Below are 26,695 nucleotides of genomic sequence, written 5' to 3'. Positions count from 1 at the left end.
CACAAGCAGTTTAGACCACCCTTGTTTTCCAAACAAATGTATCTTTAGTAGTACCTGGTATTAAAATGGATATGAAATTTTGGTAAACATGGCCTGAAACTTTTTTTCTGTGACTGTATATGCCTCAATTAAAATAGTGCTCAAGTTCGAACTTTACAAAAAATGGCAGTGTCTTGTTTCCCTTCCAATACCACTACCAATACCACTATCACCTCAAGACAGGCTTTTCTGTATTATTTATAGCTGCTTTCATTATAACCAAAAGATGCAAGGAATGTTACAGATTGAAAGCCAGTTACAGTTACAATTAATCTGTAATGAACCATTACATAGTAAAGGAGGCTGTAAATGGTCATCCTGTTCCAGTTCTCAGTAAGTGCTTGCATTGAAATCTTGCAGGCCAAATGCATTGCATTCAGATACCACAGTGTATCTTGAGTTTATTCCCTCCAGTCTTCCATCTTGTTCCATTTTTCTATATGTATTGGGAATCCATGATGTCTAGGTACTTGGCTTCGATCACTCTTGGAAGCAAGCTCGTCCTGGGATAACACACAAATCACAATTATAAATATATAAATGCATGAATATAGTTCTTTAAAATGTTTCATAAGTTGATAAACTACCCAAGTATCACTTTTTACAAGTTTTGTGTAACTGTACCAGAGCATTACTAAATCAGAAAAGTTGCTAAAGCCATAATTGCTCCCATTCTTTCAGTTTGGGGTAGCATGAATACACTTTTCTATAAACCTTTCCTTTGTGATAAATAATATAAAACAATATAATACAAAGTCCACACACAGGCTTTTTACCAACTTGTAAAATTGGAAGTCAAGCGTTAAATCAGTGTGCCCTCTTTAAAAAACAATCCTAGTTGTACTTGAAACTCATGTAGGTTTTCGTGGTCCTGCTCTGCCCCCTGTTGGTTTGTCTCATCTCACCTGATAGGGACCAGCATGATCATCAGAAGAGGGAAGACCATCTTCATATAGGGCAGAGGATACATCCCAAAAGCACATAAGATGATGAGCTGGATCATTTGCAGCCCGGTGAAGAAGTGCACCTTCCTCTGAGGCACACGTCGAATGTAGTGGGTGGGAGGATACGATGTCTAGACAGACATGATTAAGCATCATATGGTGAGAAGGCTGTCCCATATGTGTTTATTTATATTTTGTTTGGATTATATAAGTGGAAAGTGATGTAAATATAGAAAATGAACATTCTAAAAACATCCCTGACATAGCCACCATGACAACATATTATCACAACCAACTGTGGCATGAAACTATGCCTTTGTTTAACAAACAGCATACCTCATTAAAAATAAAACTTCTTGTTATAACAAGGTAAGTTAACTTGTCATATGTTGCTGATTTTAACAACATGGTTTCCATTTAAATGATACCACTGAAGGTCATTTTCTTGAACAAGTGTTGTTCAGTCCCTAACTTTTGCAAGGCACTTAGCAGAAACGTTTCTGTTAGTGGGAACGTTCCCAATCAGGTTGTGTTAATAGCGTTTTTCTGCCAAGGATTTTTTCCGCCCAGTTTCCTACTCACCTGCTCCTTTAGCAGCAGGGTCATGCGGTCCACCATCTGATTTCCATCCAGCGAAGTGGCTGCAACATACAGGAAGAGGCCATAGAGGACAGGCTTAGGGATCCACTGTAGCGGAATGGGAAGCATGAAGGCAGATAGGCCAATCAGGATGTTGGCCGTTAGCGCAGTCAGACGTGTCTCCTTCACACTGACGATCCTATTAAGATGCCAAAGGAAAGGAAAAAGTAGCTTAAGGAGTCCATTAACGTGCTTTCATTTGACTTAAGTGCATGAACTTATCTTAATGACCAGAAATCAGTGTCATTTAAGCTTGTGAAAGATGAAAACCAAGTAGAACTAAAGAGGAATTTTTCTTTCTTGGCTTTGAAAGATTTGTTTCAGTTATACAGCTAACAAATTAGATATTTTTTTCAATAAAAAGAAGAATGAAATGGTCAAGATCCTGGAAGATAGGTAGGCAGAAGTAGCCCTGGTCTTTCAAGGTCTTAACACACAGCGGACTTGCTTTTCCCCCTTTTAACTTTACTCACGTCGTGTAGAGGTGTCCGTTCTCTACATGCTGTTCTACTTTGGCAAGCTGACGCGCGTGCAGGGAGGAATGCGGGAAGGCGGCGTGCATCCATGGCAACCCCAGACAGGACATGAGAATGTTAATAAAGCCAGTCAGCATTAGATCCCAGTGGAACGCTGTGCCTTTTAACAGCCTGATGCCAACGTGGACACACACACACACACACACACACACATACATTTCAAGTGGTTAGTCAAAACTGGAGAGGCTGTACCCTTCATGGAGGTGGAGTTAAACATCTATTTGATGTGCCGTTATGAAGCTGGGTTCTTACTTGTGTTCTGGTACATGAGTAAGTGAGATGACGATGTTTTGGTCAATAAAGATGAGCAGTGCAAGCAGAAAGCCCAGCCCAACTGCGCTCAATGCATTCATTCCTGTCAGCTTTTCAAACGGAGGGTACTTGAAGATTGGACCGTCATGGACATTGAATACAGGAACTAATAGGAGCAAAAGATTTGTTAGGAAGTCACTGAAATATCGTACATGCACACCTTTGCAAAGCACAAAGGATAAACATAAACCAGATTATGAAAATGAAAAACTGGTGTCTGAAAATGGAAGCCCTCTTTAACAAACATTAAAATTCCTGTCTATGGCATAATCAAAGCCCAGGAGCATTAAATCAGTAAAGGTGTTTTGTACTGAGGTTGCAGCATTAAATATCAAGGGCAACCAGTAATGCTTTCATTGAAGGATCTGTACTCACGCTGTATGTCAATGAAAAGGTAGGAGCCAATGAAGGAGAATATCACCACAGAGATAGGCAAAGCACAGTCAGACACCACCTCTCTGATTTTGTCATTTAGATATGGGCTGTAAGGGGGGGAAAGGAAATGCATATTTAAATTCCTTACCACTATGATTTAGTAAATTTCACAAGTAATATCATCACAGTCGTCAATCCCTGAAAATTTGCCACTCAAAAAACCAACAAATGAAGTTGTCCAGTCCAATCACTCAGCACTGTTTGTTGTTTGACCCCACTGTTGCATTTCATTGCTGAATAGCCACAAACAGAAACAGAGTAAAAATATATATTTTTAAATTATATCAGGCAAACCAGTCTGCAACAGATGCCTGCACACTGTTCCAAAAGATGTATTGGCTACTTTTACACTAAGGCTTTAGTAAATACATAATTTTTATTTAATTAAAAGGAAAGCTTTGGAAGTGTTTTATATTTATCAGGAAACAGAAATGCACAGTTCACCTGATATCATCCTGATAAAAACAAGGAAAGAGTGCAGTTGTCTACTATATGTCTGACAGTAAAGTTGATGCAATATCTCATTACCAAGACAGTTGTGACTTAATTTGCGCAAGTTGTGTTTTAAGGTGTTTCAGTAAATAATTGTTTGAAGGGGTGTTAAGTCATCACTGTTATTTTCATGTTTTTTGTTTTTTTTTTTACTTATGCTTGATCATAAGACATTGTTCAATGGTTGCTTTTGTTTAAGTGCTGAAAAATAAATTGGTGATGATTCTTTGAATACCAGTATATTCACTCAACTTGGTCAAGTGAGTTGCTCTCACAGACAGTAGCAATAGGCTTTACTGTAGCTATTTATTTCTCTGACAGATGAATGTTACTGGAAGTGCTTTTCTTAACATTGTATGCATGCTTCCCTTGGGGTAATCAGCATGTTGGACAGCTTGGCTATTCTCTGAAATTGTTTGAATACTATATAGTTTAGTTTTTAGTATACCATTGTTAGTGATAATTATAAGGCCAACTAGTGCACAGTATTTTTGTACACATGGAGTTCAACAAGTTCAGTCACTGTAATATCACTCTGTTACCCTAGCAACAGATTAATTGGTTCAGATCAACTGACTTTGGAAAGATGAATGAGAGAAATGGGCTGTGGCTATTTTTTTTAGCATGAAAAGTACATCAAGGTAAACATAAATTAGTTCATTTGCTTTAGTTTTTTAGCAAGTTTTGAAAAAAAAAGAAGTAAACATTATAAAATAGTTATACAGTTGTAAAATGTGTACTGTGTGGGATTATGGTATAAGGGGAATAAACAACTCGGTTCTGTGCATTACACAGTTTTAATGCACTTCAAAGAGGAACACCACGACACACAGCGAAGTGGGGTTCTAGACTCCGCCTTGTGCATTAAAACCGTGTAATGCACAGCTCCTTGTTGTTTAATCATTACTTAACCCACTCAATGTAGAAAACTGTCTTTTTAGGGACTAACAAAATAGCATTTCTTTTAAAATAATTTTTTATTGTTTATATCAAATTTGAGTGTAAGGTCACTATAGAAACAACTAGAGAGAAACAGATTTACTTGCTTCTGACTGTATTTACGCTCTCTGTAAAATAAAAAACTTGAGCAAATTTTTCAGACTAAATATTATTTAGTAAGTGGACAAACAGTACCTTGTCTTGATGAGGTAAATAGCATATCCCAGCCACAAAGTTCCCAACATGAGCAGCAGACAGAGGACTGGCCTTTCTCTTGTGCATATCACCAACGACTCAGGGAGGAAGACTAACATGTGCTCTTCCTTATGTCCAAGCTGCAACGTGCTCCCATTTTGATTCAAAAGCCTATGATTTGTATGATTATTTGCCTCATCTAAAATCTCATTAATCTGCTGTAACACCACTGTGCTATTTATTGTTGCTAATGTTGGTCCATGGTAGAAGTGCTCAAAAACTGCAGAGAAGAGAATAGAAAGAGATGACATTGAACACATGCTCTATATCAAGACTAAATCTGGCTATTTCTACGCTAATCTAAACTATTTAAAAGTAAAAATAAACACAGATATATTGTAATTTGTGTGGCAGTATTAGATGGGTAGTTGCGTTGCTGGCCAATCAGCTGATGGGGGCGACATATTTAAACAGCGGAGCCAGGTACTGACAGCAAGCGCTCACCTGTGTGACTGATTGACTGCGCAACTTCTGGCCATCACTAAGGTCCCTCGCTGCTTCAAAGCGGAGTTGGCCGTATATTTGCATCGCTGTGGTAGGTCTCTTAGTTGGGCTTCTTATATTTTAAGTAGTATACATGTTTAAGTGGCTGTTTTCATAGGTAGCGCACCACGCTGCGTCTTCTCCTGCTCGCGACTCCTCTGCGAGACTAACGCTGCATCCTGGTATGTAAATCTGATACAGGGGGGCTGATTTTCTACTTGCATGGGACACTTACTTTACTGTTTTTTTGTTTTGTTTTTTTATTCTAGGGGAAAATCTGAGAGCTGTAAAGCACAGCGGTTCTGCCGTCAGCTGATTGCTGTAATGCACTGGATGTGCCTTGGTTGACTACTGCTCTGCTGATCTCCCTAACATTGCTGCTGCTTTGCTTACTGTTAAAGAACTGCTTGGTTTTATGAAATTCGCCGGTGCTGACGTGGCGGAGATATTACCCGCTCCACCAAGCTGGAGTTTGCGCTGCTTCGCCTTCACGGCTGCTGCGTTGGAGTCTACAAAGATTGTGCATTAGAGGCGATGTGTCACTACTCGTTGCCCTGCAGCTGACCTGCAGCTGTTCCTTTTTTTTTTTTTATTGTGTTAAGTGTGTTTTAACATTTTTGTTTCTTTTTATTCCTAGTGGTCTGAGAGCTTGTGGTGGCAGTGGTGCTGCCTTGGTGTCGGATCCCGTTTGGTGTGATTACCCACTCCCTGTTTTGCATGTTCATCACGTGTGCCTGTGTTGTGTGTCTTGGGAGAACGGAAAAAGTCCTTCACGTGTGCCTGGGGTGGCCCTTACTGTTTTGTCGGATTCCTCCACCTTGGCTTAGCCCACTCATCCCCCGGGTAAGCTCAATGCAGACTCTTTTTAGGTAATTGTTTATCTTAATGTTTGTTTAAATAAAATTATTTCTTTTATGATCGGACACTTGTCTCAAGCTTCTTTTAGTATAACGAACCTGAAGGCCTTGAGGTCGGGGTTGCTTACATTAATCTCTGGGTGAAAGTCCCAGAGTGGCGTTGTCAAAACTTAATGCACACACTTCCCCCGTCTCGCCACATTTGCATGTTTTTAACAAATTGTACCAAAGTATAGTTAATGGAAGTATTCATCAGTATTTGTATGGTAGAAACATACAGCAGCCTGAGGCTGAAATGGAGAGAGGAAAAAAAAAAAAAAGATAGCTTCAAGGGATCCAGCATATGCTCATTGGTTTGCTTCCCTGCTAATAGATCCTTGTAAAAAAAATTTAAAATTAAAAAAAAAAAAAAAAAAAAAAAAAAAAAAAAAAACAGAAGCATTGTGAAAACCACCACATACAGGGAACATAATTTAAAACTTCACTGTGAACACTACATTATGTGGGTTTTTTTTTTTTTTTTTTTTTTTTTTTTCCCTTCATATTTGCTGAGCTACATTACCTATAACAAGTTTTCACAGCGTGCTTTGTTTTGTGACCTTGGCTGGACTTACTTTTAATGGTGCCTTTCACTGCATCCCCAATAAATGCTATAGAGATGAACAATGCAATGACTTCTTCTGTAGAACTGTGAGATAGGAGAAACAAAGGAAACATGGTGCGATCACACAAATGTTTCAAAGGGTGTTTTTTTTTTTTTTTTCTTTTTTCTATCCACTAACAGGTACAACAGTCCATGCAAAGCAAAATGTTACAGTTAGCATGAGTGTACACTAGAAATGTTAACTTGACGGAACAACAAGCTAGCCTTTTCTCATTAATTTCACTGTCTTCGGTGCAAAGGTCATAAGTCACTCCATTTCTTTATTTTGTGCTTTCAAGATGCCAGACTTTCTTGTATTCTTTTAAAATGTGCAATTTGCTCATTTTACTGACAACATTTAAATTAGGAGGGGTTTAAGTTAACAAAGTACTATAGATTTAAAATAAGAACTTGCAAAATTGCATCAAGATAGACTTGCAGTGTATTCACCGTTTGAAGAGTTTCATCAGCAGGCTGACATTGAACAAGCCTCCCAGGATGAGGAACAAACTATTCCATAAACCAATGCAGGCATAGAAAGCATCAAAGTCAAGGTGATAGTCATCACAGATACCCCTGATAACTATAAATCAAAGATGAGACATACACAGACACACTCATGAATTTTTCAAAGTTCACAGTAGCTCTACATTTCACTTGCTTTGAAAAACACTTGTTCCTAAAATTCGTTCTGGCAAGCAATTGTGCCTAGTTTCTTTATTCATTAAAATTCTTCTTTGCTGGACTGGAGATGTTAATCAGAGCAGTAAAGATGAGCCATAGAATAAATATGACATGGATCAAAAAAGCTCAGAGTTGCATTGTTGAGTAATGTTGGACTGACTTGTGCAAAATGACAAACTAAAAGTGACAGTGAAAAAACTGATGTGAATCAGATTTTAAAAATGCTATATTTTCCACGTCAGATATATTTTCTTGTCACTAATGAGCAGATAAAATAAAAAGCACTTCTCTTTTTTGTTAATAGTAGCATTCAGTACATACCACTTATAAAGATGGCGAGTGGTGCAGTGGTAAGAGGAATGACGAGTGGTGAACCAGCAAACAGAGCATAGATCACTCCACCAATGCTCTGGCCAACTATGGTCTTCTGAACATCTGTACACCAAAAATCATCAGGAATTCTGCATTAGTGAGCTCCCAGTAAGTTTCACTTTCTTCACAGCGTTTTCTTTTAGAAGAATACTTAACAATCAAGATATCATAAATACAAGATCAATACCTATTTCTCCTCTTGTACTTTCATCATTCAGTGAACCAAAGGCAATGGCAGGCAGCAGAATGGCAATATAAAGGAAGATAGCAGTGGTGGTATACTTCAGCAGAGAGCGGTCGTTCCCAATTACACCTTAACGAGTTTTTAAAGGGTTATTGACAATATAACACAATACAAGACAATATATTTACAAAATATTTTCAATACCATCTGTGAAATCTGAGGGGTAGAGAGGCAGCCTGCGGCGAAGGTCATCATAAACTCCTTTGCCTGCTTTGAAGAAATCTTTCCACTGTGAAGAACAGAGCAAAAGACATTCAGGGCTTCAGAGGTTTTTTGCTAACAAGGATGAGTTACTTTATTAAACAAAACTCAATCACATACTGTTTCTTTTGTGTAGGGATTTATTAACATTTATACTTTTTGATCTTCTGCCTTGGAGCATCATCACAATGCGAAATAAAGCTGGCATTGTTCTATTAATATTACAAAAGATTAAAGAAACGGGGTCATTGTTTCAGATTTGTGCTTCTGAAAAGAACAAACAGAAGTTGGAAGACAAAATGTAATTTAAATTTGTATTTAGAAAAAAGCTTCCCTATAAAATACCTTGGTGGTAATCTAAATTATGTTGGGTTGGCGCTTCACCGTAACCTAAAAATGTTGTGATCCTGTGTAAAACTGAACTACAAACAGGTCAGCCATGTGACTGGAGAGATTGGTCTAACGATCCAAACCTTTACAATAATATAACTCCCATTCCCACCAAAGGTGGCGCTGCACGAGTATTTAGCAAAAGAGAGGACACGACATGAAGAAGAAAACTGGCGAACTGAACATGGAGCAGGAAACTAAAGCTGTTTTGGGTTTTTATTTTGTCTGATGCACGTTTACTGTATAAATACCCTGCAACAATGGGTGCAGCATGAACAACAGATGAGGCAGAGGACGTTTAACGTGATCGCCGTGTATTTACCATCAGTACAATACTACATCAAATGTAGGAAGTGACTTTTTTTGTAGTTCACTTCCAGTATTTGGTCCACTTGAAAAGGACTGAGACCCACGTTTGTAGACAGACCAGGTCTGCTTCTTTGATTCAAATCAGAATTCATTTGGCGCATTCATGTTTCCCCATACGAAGCAGACTTTCCGAGTAAATGGATGAGGATTCGATAAAAGGCTTATGTGAATGTGCCGTGAGATTCTATGCAAAGGGTGGGAGTGAAAACCAGCAGTGAATAGCAGTGATTGTTGAGCCTTCCGGTGCAAATAGAGATATGTCTCTTTTCAAAATCAATGGTTGGGCTTGGGAAAGATTATTCATATGTTAAAGTTCTTATAGAAAAACTATGAACATGTTCGTAAATGATGGCACCTTTTCTGGGCACAAGTCATGGCTTTTCCTAACTAAAGAGGGGAATAATGATTCAGCTTGGTATTAATTTACAGTTAAACTCCCCTACCCACGATGGTATGAGGGTGCATCAGTTAATAAGACAACTTGAAAACATTATCAATGAAAAATTGATATATACAGGTTTTAGAGATAAATACTGCCTTCCAACCCAGATTATGTCCTGCTTTTTTTCATTCAATTTATCAAGATTTAAACCACATTCTGTTCATGTCATTGTAATGTAATATGCACAGGATGTGGTTTAAGTCTAGCTAAACCACATCTTGTTCATCCCGTTCATGTTGTTGTAATATGAACAGGATGTGGTTTATCAAGACGTAAACTAAATCCTGTTTATATCAAAACAACATGTCCACCAAGTAAAGGAATTTGGGTGCTAAACTGCCCCGCCTGCAGCCCAGACATGTCTGCCATCTGAACCACTGATCATAACTAAAGAAATAAATAAATCAATAAAAAAAGGAAGCCTATAATTGTTCACAGTTGAAATCTTGTATCAAACAAAAAGGGGGAACATTTCAAATCTAAAACTACAGCAATAAGCTCCTTCATGTGTTCATTTGCATTTTCATGTTTTGCACTTGTTAGATGAGCAGAACCTACATTCTGATTGAAATTATTGTAACGCCTAAGAAGGATACTCTAAAGTCATTTCTTAACCTTCACCAGCATGAAAACAGGAGGATAATTTGCAAAGAGATACATTTAATTTAAAAATGTAGTAATTTCCTCCTATTTTCTGGTTTCATGGTAGTTATTTTGACTGCTGGCAGTAAATCTAAACTTTGGATTAGAACAGTATGTTCAAAGGCTGGCTTGGCAGAAACAAACTTTTACATAAGTGCTGTTTTTAACCCACTCAGGACATCAGGTATAACCACAACCTGCTGTTTATTGCAGTCTTTTACAGCTCAAACACATGCTTCCTCCTGCAGCAGAAATGGGTGTTGACTCTTGTCTCCTGGGTGCACATGCACATTTCCTCTTTATTCAAAAACTGGGTATAATGAAGTACTTTATCATTACATGGGGCTGCACACATTCTGCCGTCAGCTCCATGGAGGGCTTGGCATCTTTTTTTTCAGTCTGTTGCCCAGCTGCTTCTCATTCCTCAGGCCTGGCTAATAGAGTGTGGAAACAGGATACTCAGATAATCTGGCTCAACTGCTTTACTGCACCACATCTTTATATGCCTGGGTAGACTCAGAAAACATAAGGGGAGGTCTCCACATCTGGAGAGACCTAGCAGTCAGTAGAGAGTGTAAATGTTGTTTTTACAAGTGAGCGTTCTCTGTTAAACAGATTTATGTTCCCCTTGGCTTTTCTAGGTTAATGTTTCTTGGCAACATTTGCTCACCTTATTCGTCAGTTGGATACTTATTAAAATAATAAATTCTGCAGTGATTACAACACAAAATTGTCTGGTTTATGTCTTTTTTGCATTTACTTCACACCTGGAGTGCTTTTCCTTTACGTGGATCTGAGTGATCCACTTCCTCCATGACTAGCTTCTCGCTGACTATTGAGAGCTGGTGTCGCTGGGAGACCAGCTCCTGCTTGAACTCTTCCTGGGTTTTGGTTTCCAGAAGCTTCTGTCTGAAGGAAATATCAGAGAACATTGTGGCGAATGTTCTACCCAGTTCAATGGCTGACTTGGTGCTTTTCTGAAAAACATAATGAAAAATAAAGAAGAGCTCACAAAAATATATTTCAAAGTGGTTTTATTTTCTTCTTTTCTTCTATTATTATTTTTTTTACTGACACCAGACATTGTAGTGTTTCTCTCAAAAATTACCTGAACTGAGGAATACAACTGATTATAGTAAGCGATTAATCCTGCTCACAAGTAATTAGCTGTGGTCCATTTTTAAGTTTTTAAACATTGTCATATTCTCATTTCACAGGCTGGAAACAGAGACCAAAAAGGTCAGTAATATGACTGCTCTGTCTTACCGTTCTAGGTGGAGCAAGAATGAGAATGACAAAGCGAGCCTCGCAGCAGTTGACTTCCCAGTTTTGTGGCTTTTCCAGACGAGTGATGCAAATATGACGTCTTTGCATGTTCCGCATGTTAGATCTGAATAAACAGAAACTGCCTGTTTTAAATCGATTGTGAAATGACTGTGAAGTTTGTTCTTATCTGTAGAACAGCCCTACCTCTAAAACACAAAAGTTATACTTAAGTATAACTTTTAAATATAAGTTTAGACAAATGGGACTGCAAAAAAATGTAAGTAAATGTAGATGTAATTCAGAAGGACATTAGTTGAAGTGTAAAAAGGACAAAAAGCCCAGTTGCTACACACGCACTCACAGAATACAAAGCCAGGATTGCTGGTAATGAATGCCTGTTGAAGTTGTAGTAACACCCTGAACTGTTTCTGACAGAAGGTGAACTGTGGAAACACAAAACAACTTGTGACTGAAGGCGTTTATGCTCGTTTTCAAATGTTTTCCTTGTCATAACATCATTATTGGTATTTTTCTTTGACATGCTTCGCTCACCATTTATTTCTTTCCCTTCTGCATCTGTGAACAGAGAGGCCATCACCTCATCCACATCCCAGCTGCTGTGGCCTTCCTCCATCATGTGGGTTATCATTCGCTTCAGAACTTCTTCCAGAGTTGTTCCTTTCTCATCCAAAAGGATGCTTGCCTGAGCCAGGAAGCTATCCAGGTCTCTGTGGGCACGCACTTCCTCCTGGAAGTTCATGGGCTTTACATACTAATGGGAGCAAGAGCAGAAACATGGATTCATTGTTTATTTTTTTGGGTGAATGAAATGTTAATTTCTTAATCTGGTAAAAATAGCCAAAGGTGACAAAATATTTCTCACACATTGAGAATCATTAAGTGTAGCTGCCACTGTGTAACACATGTTTAAAAAGACAAAAAAGAAAAGAGAAGAATATGTTTTCTTTTTTTTCTTAGTTTTCTTAGTAGCCGAACATAAACAGACTGCAGGAGTTTAAACAGGTTTCTACAATTCCAGTCTAAAACTAGGTCTAATACATTTTTTACTTATTTTGTTTAATTGGTTATTGAGTAACTCTACTCTTAAGTACCTATTTCAGTTTTTACTCTCAGAATTTCTCATTGATGACTTTAAACTTACTCAGCACTGACACACAAACAGCTCTCAGCTGTCATTTCAGTTAAAGGTGTTAATACACATCCTGTAGAACATAAGAGGCCAAGTAAATGCTATATTTTTCAGAAGGAATTCCACTGCTTATTTGCTATGTCAGTAATCACTAAGATCATTGGCAAGTCTGGTCCAAGCTCATTTTTTTTATTCATTCAAACTTTATTTTGAATTTTATTATTGGACCTTTAGTCATGGGCTGCACGGTGGCATAGTGGTTAGCGCTGTGGCCTCACAGCAAGAAGGTCGCTGGTTTGAGGGGTTGCTGGGGCGAGTGCTCGGACAGTGGCCTTTCTGTGTGGGTTGCATGCGTGGGTTCTCTCTGGGTACTCCAGCTTCCTCCCACCGTCCAAAGACGGTGGTCAATTGGTTACTCTAAATTGCCTTTAGGAGTGAGCGTGAGTGGTTGTTTGTCTCTGTGTGGCCCTCCAATGGACTGGCGAGCTGTTCAGGGTGTACCCTGCCTTTCGCCCAAAGGACTGCTGGTATGGGCTCCAGCTTCCCCATGGCCCTGGTTAGGATAATGAATGAATGTTGTGTCTAGTTCAAAGCCTCAAAGAGGCTTATATAATTTTGGAGGTGGGTTATCCAAATTTGATATATTTGTACTTTAAACTGATTGTATCAAATTAAAAAACAGAAAAAAAAATCCAGCAATACATCACACATCTATCTATTTGTGTAATGAGTCAGGTTTGCCAGGCAACTGCGTATCTGGACATTTCCTGAACTGTAATTAGGGATAAAAATGGAATAGAACAGTGAAGTTGGTTTTAATTGTGTTTATTGTTACAAAATGTGTGATTTTGAAAAAGGAGTCTTACTCTTCTTGTTGTGTTCAAAAGTCCAAATCCAGGTCCCTCCGTATCTGTATCACAAAAAAAAAGAAAATGAAACAGTTGCTTAGATTTAGTTCTTAACACCAAGTCTTTGTCTTAGCCTTTGATTTCAGTCACTGTTAATATAAATGAACAGTGTACCTATTAATCTTAATAACTGAATCTGAGATACCACACTCTAGGTTTAAAACACAAATAATTTAGTAAATAAATAAGTGCCCAAGTGTAGGATGCAACATAATGAACTAAATTAAATAAGAAGATGAAAGAATGGATGGCAAATACTTTATTAATCCCAGAGGGAAACTGCAATGTTGTAGTGGGGTGTTTTACAAAGTCCACCAAAACAATAATACTGATCTGTATCCTAATCTTGGAAAAATGTATCTTTCTCTAAACAAACCAAAACAGCAGCCTAATCATTCTTAAGTTATAATAAAATGCACCTGTTAATTTAATTTGTATAGAGATAATACTTCAGCAAATACCATATATCATTTACAGCCCTCACAAATTTGCAACCCCCAGGTGGGCATTTCATTATTCTGAAAACAAAAACACACAATATATACATGAAAACTTGGAACACACACCCAAAACTATGGCCGGACTGGCCAGGTGTCGTACACTCACTGAGGCCACCCCAACCCATACCCTGTATGCATATGTTCACACTTGCAAAGTATACATGTTGACATATATGAGCTTAGTAATGATGAAAGCTTACTAGAGCAACATTTAAATTAAACCACCAACCCATAGTACAGCGTTTTCCTCTTGTTTACTATTAAAACAGGACTTATGGGTTAATGAAGTGTTTATATGCTTAGTCCAGAAGGTTCCACCAAAAATATTTCATGCAGTAAATTAAGGCATGTCATTGTCATTTAGAGTTGTCAACAGAAACCTCAGGCACTAGCATTTCTAACTACATAAACACACCAACAAACTGATTAAGTTAAAAGGTTCAACCTTCTTAAGTATCTGTGTTGATTTCAAGTGAGATCAGGATGAAGGTTTCCATCATCAGGATGTAAGGTGGACTCATAAAATGCTCCTCATTGGCACAGTTTTGCAAGGACAAGGACAGATGTGGACCTACGTACTGACCAAGCAGCCATACTATCCTCCTGTTAGTTTAACATACACATTATACTATCTGACATTTTATATGTGGTTCCAAGAAATCCCATTTAGGACCTACTTTGTATCAGTAAATTTAACAGAACTGTAAGAAACCACAGCAACAATAAAAAAAAAAAAAGTTTTGACACAGTAGTATCTGGCTCATTACAATGAAAGTGTAATTAGTGCACATCACTTGATGTTCAGATAGCAAATCAATCTGCAGCTCGTCACCAGCCGTCTCACCTGAAACACTGATGGAGATTTCAGCGTCATATATATTTTCCATGGCGGTGTCAGGTGAGTCCTGAGCACAATCCTCCTGCTCCCCATCCTGCAGCTCTGTGGATACAAGCAAATCTCAGTCTGCACATCACATATTTCTGTACTTTGAACTGAGTAGAGTTTGGCAGTAATTTCCTTTACGGCAAAGTGAATTACATAAAATAAGTAATAATAACTGCATTGCACAGTCTCACTTGCTGATCTGCTGTGATCATGTTGATAAAACTACTCTTTGAATCAAGGTTAAGATGAGATGCCACATGAACAGTTTCTCCAGAAAGGGACAATTTATTTTGCCCTCCCACCACTTTGCCATCTGTTGAGAAGAACACAGCAAGAGGCAGAGAGCGAAAGACCCAATAAAATACCCCCCTGAAACCAGACATGCAGCAATATAACAACAGCAGCCTCTCGTAAATTCCTTCATTGTATAGAAGATAAATATGGCTTTTTGATTGCAGGTTTTATGGGAGGAAAAAAAAAAAGAAACTGCTACAGAATTAGATAATTAACCCTTCACAAGCACAGCTTTGAGCTATGATTATTCCTTTACCTCATCATTAACTCAGATCATCTTCCTTGTTTTGTACCTTTTAATTAACCTCCCTGCACACAGGGAAGGGGCTGTTTGCTCAGCAGCATGTGAAATGGGCCATCAGTAAGCAGTGAGAAGCATTGACATTAACATAAAGAACTGATGAAATCCAGCATGCTGAAGGGAAAAGACCTAAATAATATTTGGTGTTATGTGCAGGAGATCTGATTAGAGAGCAGGATTCTGCTGAGAAAAACAATATCAGTAAATAAAATGTGTGTGACTGCAGCTACGTACCCATCTCTTGGAACACATATCCATTCTTGGACCTCCCCGTGGATGGAACCTCTGTTGGAATGAAAAAATAAATATGTTTGCAAAAGTTCAAGTTCAACTTCAAGTTTATTGTCTCATATTGAAGTTGTTTCTTATTATGTCTGGAACTTTACCAAATAGCAACTCAGCAAAGGAGAAATTAGATTTGTGTGAAACATAAACACAGCAAAAAAATAAAATGTATCAACAATAAACATTAAGTTGTGTGACACTTGGTGGACAATGACATTTTTTGCTGATCAGCTCAGTCTATCAGCAGTTGTTTCAGACTTGTTCATGCCGGGCGATGATAAGTCTAAAACACTAATATCTGCTGCATGTTCATAAACCAAAACACAAATTAGAATTTAACCATATAATTAGGGGGTGGGACTTTAACATGTTAGTTGCGATCAATTAACTATGCGTTAATGCGTTGAAAAAAAAAACAAAAAAAAACCGCATTTAGTCACAGGTCCTTTGTCAGAGCACAATTTCCTGGTACACCGATTACACTGATGCACTAACGTAGCCACAACTGCTGCTACTAACTTAGGCGCTATGTTTAGTGCCGATCATTCGATGTGTTTATTTAAAGACAAAAAAAAGCATCAAGTCAAAAGTCTTTTTCTGGTGGCAACAGTAGGAACAATAAAAGAATGTGTAGTTTTCTCTTTTCCGTTGGCAGCAGCTGCAACGGAAAGAACAGGCATAGCAGCTCCTGCAGCTCCACGCTGCATTCAGAGCAGGAGGTGATCACCTCTGCTGTATGATCAGACTAAAGCTGAAGCTGGTTAATTTGTCCTGGTTTACCATCAGATATTAAAGTCTAAGAATGAAGAGTGTGGATGAAAAACATTTATAAAGTTAAAATTACTGTAACCTGTTGTAGATTCTTAATTAGAGAATAACTGGAGCTGTTAATGTTAGTCTGTTCAGTTTTGGCCAGGGATGTTTTCTGTTTCTTTTTTACTGTTTCAAAGTTAAATTCATTCATCCAGACATTAACATAGTTTGAGTTTATTATATTAATCTCTTTGCTATTATTTGGTTTAATAATGAAATCCATTAATCCATTTTTTTAAAAATGGTTGCTTTTGGGGCAAATTTTATTATGTGTATCAGGATGAATTAATTACAAAGCCTGTAATAATTTTTTTTTTTTTTTTATCAAGTCCCGTCCCTACATATAATTTAGATTTTCTACAGTCAGCGTGATGCCTCATGAATGTACGTCCATATCTAATGTAACTGTCAAGTCTTTCATTTAACCAGCCACAAAGCCTGCAAGTGGAGGAAGGGTGGGTGTTGGGTGAAGTAGCTGAATGCAGCACTTTCAAGCATGAGCCTCTGTGTAACTAGAACCAACATATATTCTGTCAGTAGCATGATAACACATAAATACAACACTTGCCCTATTTCATAGTTGAGTCATTTAAGAAAGAAACATTTGGTAGAACAGAAATCTATTAAAGTCTAAGCTAAATTACATGACTTTTACAACCATTTTGAAGTTTGACAACACATTACAAAAACTGGTTGTAAAACCATTTTGTTAGAGTTAGAAAGTCAGAGTTTGAAAGAAACTACAATAATATTTTTCACAACATTGTCGAAAAACAAATTTACCCTTTACATGTAGTTTTTCTCATGACAGCTAAAGAACACAATAGAATAGAATAGAATAGAATAGAATAGAATAGAATAGAATAGAATAGAAACTTTATTGTCATTTTAGATCTAACGAAACTGAGGTGCAACTCCACAACAGCATTTAGAAAAGCTCATCCCTTATAACCCACAGAGTATAGTTTATCCATCGATGCATTTTCTATACTGCTTACTGGGGCTGGGAGAAGAAATTGTTTCACATAAAAATTGTATTCTGTAATGCACATGTCGCGTAAGGTTAACTGCCAGCCTAGGAAGACACCTTCCTGAGATAAATGCAGAGCTAATAGCCAAACGTATGGCGGCAGCAAGCCAACAGACACTCAAACCAACACTTCTATATGCAGTTCCAGCTTCTGAAACAACAGTATAAGTTCAAACAGTTCGTTCAAATATATTGCTGCTGAATAAATCTTAAAAACTGACAGATGATTTTTATTTGGGAAATCTAACTTGTGATATAGTCTGTGAACTTGGTCATTATGCAGCATTTTCAAATGTTCTATGTTTAAAAAGCAAACTGAAAACCGGCACTATTTAGGTGTAACTATTTAAATCGAATCGAATTGAACCCAAATAAAATCGTAACAAGGGTCACGACAAAGCTGGAGTCTATCCCAGCATTTAGCAGATAAGAGGCAGGGTACACTATTAACAGCTTCCCATTTTATTGAAGGGTTAAGTCTAATCTGATTGTACAGGCAGTGTGTGCTTCCATGCGCACATTATGTAGCATATGGGAAAGTTTGGAGGATGACAGCCTCTTTTGCAAGTACTTAAAGAGTGTTTACTTTTCCAAGAGTTTTACTCATTTTTACAATCTTTAGTTAGTATACGGAAATTAGATGGGGATAAGATGAGCAGAAATATCAAATATAATTGATTAGCAACAGGATATGTTGCCCGACCAATCTAAAATGATTTATTACAATGTCTTCTCTCTTTCTTTTTTTTTTTTTTTTGTTCAAAAGTAATATAAATGAATTAAACAATTCTAATATACAAAAATGACATAATGCAAAAAAATAAATCATAATTTAAAGTCTTTGTTTATACTGTTCAAATAGATATTGCACTTTTTGTTTGAATCATTTATCACCCATTGTGTATTAGCTGTTAACTGTTTGGGACTCCTCCATGATTCTTCAAGAATACTATTGCCACCATCTACTGATAAGACGCAACACAACCAAGTGTGGGATAATATTTAAAAACTATAAACCACTTTAAAAAGGACAAACACATGTAAATATATTTTCTTTGAGAATTTTGGAACCCTTAAAGTGGTGCTATTATGGTATTTGGAGTTTGCTGAGCTTTCTACAGTGTTACAGTGTTGAATCCTCATCAGGCATGTGAACGACACTGTTTTTTATCACTTAAACACATGTTTGAGTTTGAGTTCCAGCACTTTCTCAGTTCGGTTTCATGGCGACGAAAAACGCGTAGTTTTAGAGAGGTTTTTCTACTTCGAAATCCTTGTGACGTCCCGGGGGATAAGGCTCGGTGATTGGTTACCTTCTACTGGTTAACAAGGGCATGTGCAAATACATCAGGCGGGTGGAAAATGTCGGATTAAGTTATTTCCAACAATGCCTGGTGAGTTTAGCAAAGAGAGACATCCTGCTGCATTCGTTGCTGTGGGTTGCTGTTTTCCACTTCATTTTCAGGGTCTGATTCAGGTTCCAACATGTAGGGCTGTATGCTATGTGTTGACATTGTATTTTGTTTTTTTTTTATTGAGTTCATATTAGCCTAATGCTTCTGTTTATGAGATGTTACAATGACGGTGAAAGCAGGTGCGGTGCGCGCTCCCGATGTAGTGCAGTGGCGGGAGGCGGGGCTTAATGCGGAAGAGTCTCAATCCACTCGTTTTGCCCACAGGCTGATCTGACAGCCTACGGAGAGGGTCGGTCTGAAGTAAATAAAGTGATTTGTGACAATAACTCGATCAATCCCCGCCCTTCTGGTCTCAGAAATAAAAATAAATTAGCCTGAAATGCACATAATAGTTCCACTTGAAGCTAACCACACGATGATAAAGTGAAGTAGGACTGGACCACATGTGAACTGACTGACCCTGAATCTCTAATTGAACAGTAGCTCTCGATTTACAAGTTAACCAAAGAAGAAATAAGATACCAAAGAAGACACCAGCAGGTATCTAAAACACAGAAACGTATCAGCTGAAGGAAATGATGACTATGTGGACAGAAATTGAAACTTCAGAAAAAAAATTATTTAATCTCACAAAATCTAAGACTGCTGCATTTTTATATCTCATGTTATAAATAAACCCTATTAAATTTACATTGCAATGCAAAGCAAAGTGTGGATGTAGCTTATGGAAATCTTGAGGAGGCTAACAAAACTGACATGCTGACAAAGTGAAATGAGATCCCCTCTCTCTCACAACAAAAAAAAAAATCATGCCAGCTGTGCCCAATGTTTGTATAGGCGATCATATATCTGCAAGGCGCTGTTTCATCTGTACACATGAGCGTTTCGCAGCCTCAGGCAGAGTTTATCTCTAGGGGCTCCACAGCAAGGCTATATCTCAAAGCAGATTAGACAGAACATTCCCAGGCCTCCTCCTCATCACAGGAGCCAGCACAGACAACAGGGGGCCTTGCAGCTTCTGCAATGAGCTGTTTGTGCCAAAGTTGGCAATGTAGAGATTGACTGAAACCTTTAAAGTCTCATAAAAAGGTCAACCTCACTGTTAATAATTCTAACTATGTATCTTATCAGTACGGCCAGCAATACCTGCTGTCACTCTAAACTTCAAATGACATTTGTGCTTGAATTGGACAATAAAAAGAAGTTGATATTGTGAGTGAAGAAAATGTCCTCTGTGCTTGTCACTGTTCAGTCAAAATACTAATAGACTCTGTCCTTTCTAAAAGGGAAATGTACCGTCTCTTTTTCCACCTATGGATTGAAATAGCTTGCCTGTTGGTTTCAGCACCGCAAGTAGGACAGTGAAAGTAAAAATAGTCTGCACTCTGGCTCCCTGACCTTGTTTTGAAGGGGCCTGTCGTCTCATGACATCATGAGATTTGCATAGTTGCTTGTCAAAACTGGGGGGGAATTTTGGCATAATTACTCCGGAATTTTTAAGAAATTATAAACATCTGCCTACAATAAACTTCATTGTTATTATTAAACCCATATTAGTATATTTGTGTTCACAAATGTTCAATGAATGGTTTTCTGCATAGAATATCTTCATCCTTTTCAAACCATGGTTTTCCTTGCATTGCTGAACAAAATCTTTATTGTAAAAGGTGTAAAATTTGTTATTTACAGGCAAATTTATTTACCAAACCTCTCCAAAGTCCAACAGCAAGTCTAGTTTCGTCAAACTGAATAAAACTTTAATCATCTAAAAATCTCAGGCGTCATACAACATATCAGTAACTTCATATTAATGCTAACATGGTTAGGTAACTTGCTTAATGCTAACTTGGCTAACCGTGTTTCTAAAACATACCTGTGACTTGTACAATCACCATGTTTTCTCAGCATTTTGTCCTTTGGAAAACTGAGCCACACCTAATATGTCACAGCTTGATGATGGATACATGTGGACCAGGAACAGCTCTGATAAGTTAGCTTTGCGGGCTCCTGAGCACATGGCTCCAATTACTGAGGTGCCTGACAGTAAAATGATTCAACCTTTTCTGAGTAATCGGTCTGAATTTCCTCCTGACTGGTTTTACAACAGCATTGCTGTTTAATACTGTTGATGAAAATAATTTAAGAATATGTGATATTTACTGAAACATTTTCAAAGTTTTTGATTTTCTTTTTCACTCATATTGTTTGCGAAGCAAAAAGTAACATGACTGGTTCAAATATAAATGAAACACACAACAGGGTTAAGAAAACATATACAACAGATGGATTATGAGGTTAAAATTAGTTCATTTAGGTTTGGCAGTGAGTCAGTGACTCAATCACATCCACAATTATCTGGCTAGCTTCGCTTTACTTCCTAAACTCTGTCTCATTTGCTTGACCCCACGCTTCCCCATGCTCTCAATTTCTTCTATTAGGCCTTCGCTCTCAGTCCCACTTACTTTCAATTCAGTCCAACCTTTCAATTTCCCGACGGCCTCTCTCCTTGTCTCTCCATCCTTCCTCTACATCCCTTCTGCGACTTCATCATCCTTCCATTGACCTTGTCTGTCTTCCTTTTCTATTCTGCTTTTTCTTTCCTCTGCTGCCTGTGTAACTCCACTGTTGCCCACTCAGTCCTTTTCCCTTCTTTTTCATTTTTTTCCTTTCTCCCCTTTTTTTCTTTCAGGGTCCATATGCCGGTCTCTTGAAGATCCAAGACAGCCCCCCCCCCCCCCCCCCCCCCCCACACACACACACACACACACACACACACACTCTCGAGTCTCCCAGATCGGCTCACCAAATGTCCACTCCACGTCCTCCTTCCCTTAACCTCATTAAATCACCTCATGCTTACACTATTGTGGACCTTGCTCAGGAAACATATTGTCACATATATGCTGCACTACTCACAACAGCCCTCAGATATATTGCCATTTCACAATGTGACACTCATGAGATTAGGAAAAACACAACAATGCTTGCTGGTGAGGCTGGGCTGTTTTATCCAATGATAATACAAGTAAACTGTGAGCACAATAAGCTGAATTGTGAACATGGTGGCCACTATATTTACAACACAAGCATGTGATCAAGCATTTAGCTCAAAACACATAGTTGCAAACAAAACCTCATATAATAGTAAATTGTGTTCATATGTCCTTGGAACATAATTTATTTTTAGTATGAGTGCCGTTTGTCTGTCTATCTGTTCATCAGCAAGGTCAGAAAATACGACTGAGAATTTTTAAGAAAGAAAGATGAATGAGAGATGAATAGGCAAAAGTGAATCATTTTGGTAGAGATCACTAATTAACACGGCAAACTCTCACACGGTGTTGAAATCTGTGATTCCAGACCACCACAATGTTGACAGCATGACTTGATGTCTGTAACTGTTTTATTTCATCTAACGGATAAGAGGCAGACTTAAAGCATAATGTTTCATTCATCCTTCCTTGCTATCTGCGACACGATGGTGTCCTTGAGCAACGGGAAACAGAAGAATCCTTGTTGGGTCTCTAGAAACAAAATCAACAATCCCCAAGCTGAGAACTGGGCTCTGAACTCTGCAAGGCCACACTATTAGAAAGAACATGGTGTTCACAAATGTAAAGAGCTGTTGCAGCTTGTGTTGAATATGAAGGCAATTTTTGATGATTGGATTCCTCTGTTAAGACTTCATTTTACCCATAGTTGGTGCTCACAGTTGTGCCATGAACAGTATGTAAACTGTTGGTCACAATGTGCACATTCATTTGCTTTGTTATAAAGCAAACAGCAGGAAAGAGGAACTAAAGCTCATTCCAGGTGAACACCTCAAAGGGTGCCGATAAGGACGAGCTAATGTTTGTTTATCTGAGGCACTGAATATGACCACTGGACCAGTTCTAATTACTGTCACAGCAGATGTACTGTTCTGGACTGACAACATATCTGAAGGAAGCGTTTTTGTTTTTTTTTTCCTTTTATTTCTCACGTAGACATCAAAGAGGTTTTTTTATGACATGTGGCACTAATCCTTCTCAGACAGGTATGTTTCAAAAAGAAAATTCCTGTTAAGTCAGTAAGCTTGATCATGGGACAAAAGATCATGAAATATTGAAAAAGGATGGAGATGTTGTAGGTTTGACTAAATTCTTTCTTCCTTTTAAGAAAATATGTCCTAACAGTTAACTTTACTGACATTATGTGTCTTATCGTTGAGTACAAATGCAGAATGATTGAAACATGAGCTGGAATTACCCAGATTAGAATATTTTCTGCTAGATGATCTTCTTTATGCTTGGCCTGAAAAACATCAAGTAGAAAGTTTTAACCCATTAAAGGCATTGCACAGATTTTTATTTTACCCAGTAGAAGTTGTAATAAATGATCATTTTGATTTATTTTAGCCTCTAAAATGTCATAAAAATTGTAAAATTGGACATTTGTGTGTCGAATAACAAAAAAGCAGCATCAACTCTTCACAATTTAGCTGCTGGTGTCTTATATTATATTTGTATTTTGGAGAGGCCACAGGAGAAGAAAGGAAAATAAAGAGTTATCAATTAACTATAAATATTTGTTAAATTAATGCTATATCAGAAATTTAATGTTTGCAGTGTTGCAGTCATTTTCACATCTCGTACAACAAAGATGAGAGTTTAGTTAAATAATTTGATAAAAGGTCAGAATTATTCTGACACATTTCTTTACAGTTTAGGTTAGATAGTTGTTTAATTTCAGAAAGACTATCGTTAAAACCTTTCCAAAAGACAAATAGGCCTGGACATTTATTGCTGTGTTGTAAATATTGACCCATTTGCTCCAGACAGTCAAGCTCTCCTGGCAATGCAAGAATCTTTCCAATTCTTCTGCCAAGGCAAATAAAAAGAAAAAATTATAGAATTTTCTGATTTACAAATAACAATTTGCCATAAACATGTTTTAGTTTTATGAATATTTGACTAAAACTATTATCCTTCACAAAGACCTGAGTACTGTAAAGAGGTTTTATAATGTCTTTGACCCAGCTGGCTCAGGTTGCACCCTGAACAACCTTCTGACCCCCCCTCCACCCCTGTCAAACTTACCAGATGGCACAAAGTGGAGGATCTTTTTAGCTTCCATGTTCTCCTGGCGTTCAAGGTAAGTTGCTGTCCAGAGGTCAACCCATCACTTTTCACCCACCTCTGCACTCACTACTGATCGTTTCTAAATATCTTTCATATGCACATTCATACATTCATACCGAGGTTAAGTTACCTCCATGCACCTCCTCCAGGAGCACATTGGAGGAGGAGGCGGGAGGCCAAGGAGAGAAGGCATGAGGGTGAGAGGGGTGTTTATTTCTACTGGGTCCTTGTGCCTACAAACTAGAAAATAGTCTGAATAACTTTGAATTAATAACATTTGTGATGTGGGTATGGACACATGTTTTTTCACCAACGTTGAAAATCAGCTACAAAGCTACTCAAATTTTCAGAACTTGTATAAACTCTGTTTTTATATCTGGTTTTTTTTTCCCTGTAGTAGTGTAGACTTGACACCTTAAATGTTTAGGCCACATTTGACTGAATATACTTAACCGAATATCTAAAACTTGAACTGCCGATTTGGAAACTATGATTTTTATTTTCAGACCGAACAGCTGCACCCTTTAGGATTACTCCCGGCCAGAAGAATTTACAGAGACCCTGTTTAATGTTGCTCTTCAAGGTTAAAATGTGCTGAGAGCATCTCATAGACTGTCTTCATTCATTGTTAAGAAGTGAAGCTATTGGAGCTGTAGACTGTCACATCAAATTTCTGAAAAATGGTCACAAAATTATCATATGTATGGTGTAAAAATTTTAACTTCCATATGCCAAAGCAAAGAAGAAGTGTTTAAAGTGCTGTCTGTGAGAACAAACATTAACTTTGAAATGTGCTCTTCAGGCCTTAGGCTCTCCCTCATCCGCTCGCAGCGAACGGCTGTTTGAATCAATGAAGAACACAACTATTTAGTACTCATTTAGACATGAAGATTTCTCCAGATTCTCAAACAATTTTCCAGTGATTGTATAAACTGTAGATTACGAACACACTTCAATTCTCCGCAGTCTAACTCTTTGCCAAGACTCTGACAGGAAAATTGGATCCAAAGACACTTAAGAACCCAATTTGCAATATAAACCCCAATGCAGTAAAATACAGTATTACACTTTAAAAACCTCATTACTGTTGCAGTAATACACTAGAACACATGTTTTGTTTTAATCGAAAGGCAAAATAAAATGCTTTCTTTAATTTAAATCTTATAAATGACTGCATTGCCACAATGCTGCATTTTTTGTTGCATCACTGCCACCAACTGTTTATGAGTGAAACAACACTGCAAACTGCAAACTCTTTTCAGTGCAGGTACATCATGTACATTGAGGCAATATGATTCCACTTTGAAAAACCTCACATGGATGGAACCAGTACTCCTGAAACCTGAACAGGATGCCTAAGGAAAGTAAAACATTCATGATTCTTAGACTGAAGGACTAAGTTTGTAACAATAATTAGGACAGCAGATTCTCTGTATCATTTATTAAAAACTGAAAAGCACAGATAGACTTTTTATCCAGAAGAAGAAAAAAGAAAAGCATCAACTTGATTGTATCCATACCAATAAAAGAACAACAGCATTTAAAAAGACTAAAATTACATAGATTATTATTGGTTTCATCTATTTTTTAATGAAAAGTCAAAAGAACAAATATATTTCAAAACAGTAACAGTGACTAAATCTTGACTGAGTCTACCAAACTGCCTTCTGTTCAAAACAGAAGAAAGTTTCAGCCTGAAGAGGGGCGTAAACACCAATGCATCCATGTTTTGTCTCACATCTGAATCGGGTTGCTAGAGTGGAATGATAATATAGGCAGAAAAGGACAATAATACCACAATCTGTGCAGGAGGAAGTGAGTTCCAGCAGGGGAAAGAACATTGCCGAAAAAGAAACAGTCCTTGAACGAGCTGTCTTGCCTGTTGTGTGTTCCCTGCATTCCTAATTGCGCAATGTAATAATTCACAATATACCTGCTTTTAATTGTAGTTGAGCTTAAAAGCCTTGTAAAACTTTACAGGTTCTTTGTAACTGACATCAAAGGTAGTTATGGGAAACACCTTAGGTGATCAGTAAAATTTTAATGTCATGCAGGACAGTGTGAGTTCTGATGGGTGGGGGGGGGTTTCATTTATTCTGTCATTTTCTATACTGCTTCCTCCAATTCAAGAACATGGGTCAGCTGAAGCCTATCTCAGCTATGGGCAGAGTCCTGATAAGAAAAACGTATCACATGCAAATGTTACAACATCGTAGCAAAAAGATGGGCTGGGCTGGTAGATAGATAGATAAAATAGATTAGATAGATTAGATAGATAGATAGATAGACGCTAAAGGGTCATGCTAGATTAATTAGGTTGTTTATAAAAGGTAAGTGGAGAAGAAAACCTTAACAAGGATGAGTCTCTCAGAATTAGAGGTGAATATTATCTTGCTATCAATGTTCAGTTAAAAAGCCTGTATCTCTAATGTATGCAGCTGCATAAATGCTCAAAGAATTGACTATTCCCATGCCTGGGAGGGTTTTTAAGAAACTAATGCTTCCATCCAGACAACAATGGCTGTTCACCACCAGATGGCAGCAGAGTCTGAAGCAGCTTTGTATGAGACAAAAACAGCTTTTGAAGAGCCCACATACATACACATACAAACATGTAGGCTTCTTTATGTGGTCTAATTGTTCAGTTGCTTGTAAACACATACAGCTAATCAACCAATGATATGGCAGCAATTCTTTGATTTTAAGCATTAGAAATTGTAAAGTTGGTTCAAACGTTGTGTAACTTTAAACATGGTATAATTGTTGGATCCAGCTGAGCCAGTCTGTGAAGTTCAAAAACTGCTGATCA

General features: G+C 37.8%; 1 protein-coding gene across 1 annotated transcript; it reads right to left on the bottom strand.

Moving 5' to 3' along the window:
* Nucleotides 1-475: 475 nt before the first annotated feature.
* Nucleotides 476-23,881, bottom strand: LOC306763288 (solute carrier family 4 member 11-like; the record flags this gene model as incomplete). Its single annotated transcript, XM_079250070.1, has 20 exons — nucleotides 476-542; nucleotides 945-1,114; nucleotides 1,566-1,761; nucleotides 2,096-2,269; nucleotides 2,411-2,576; nucleotides 2,846-2,952; nucleotides 4,532-4,811; nucleotides 6,546-6,619; nucleotides 7,025-7,157; nucleotides 7,580-7,693; nucleotides 7,818-7,943; nucleotides 8,019-8,103; nucleotides 10,686-10,895; nucleotides 11,185-11,308; nucleotides 11,546-11,627; nucleotides 11,737-11,956; nucleotides 13,201-13,244; nucleotides 14,587-14,682; nucleotides 15,458-15,508; nucleotides 23,845-23,881. 20 exons carry the CDS (start codon nucleotides 23,879-23,881, stop codon nucleotides 476-478), a joined length of 2,556 nt encoding a protein of 851 aa, XP_079106196.1.
* Between the last annotated feature and the right edge of the window lie 2,814 nt (nucleotides 23,882-26,695).

The sequence above is a fragment of the Telmatherina bonti genome (assembly GCF_933228915.1).
Source record: "Telmatherina bonti genome assembly, chromosome: 12".
NCBI lineage: Eukaryota > Metazoa > Chordata > Actinopteri > Atheriniformes > Telmatherinidae > Telmatherina > Telmatherina bonti.
This window is presented reverse-complemented; position numbering and strand designations above follow the sequence as displayed.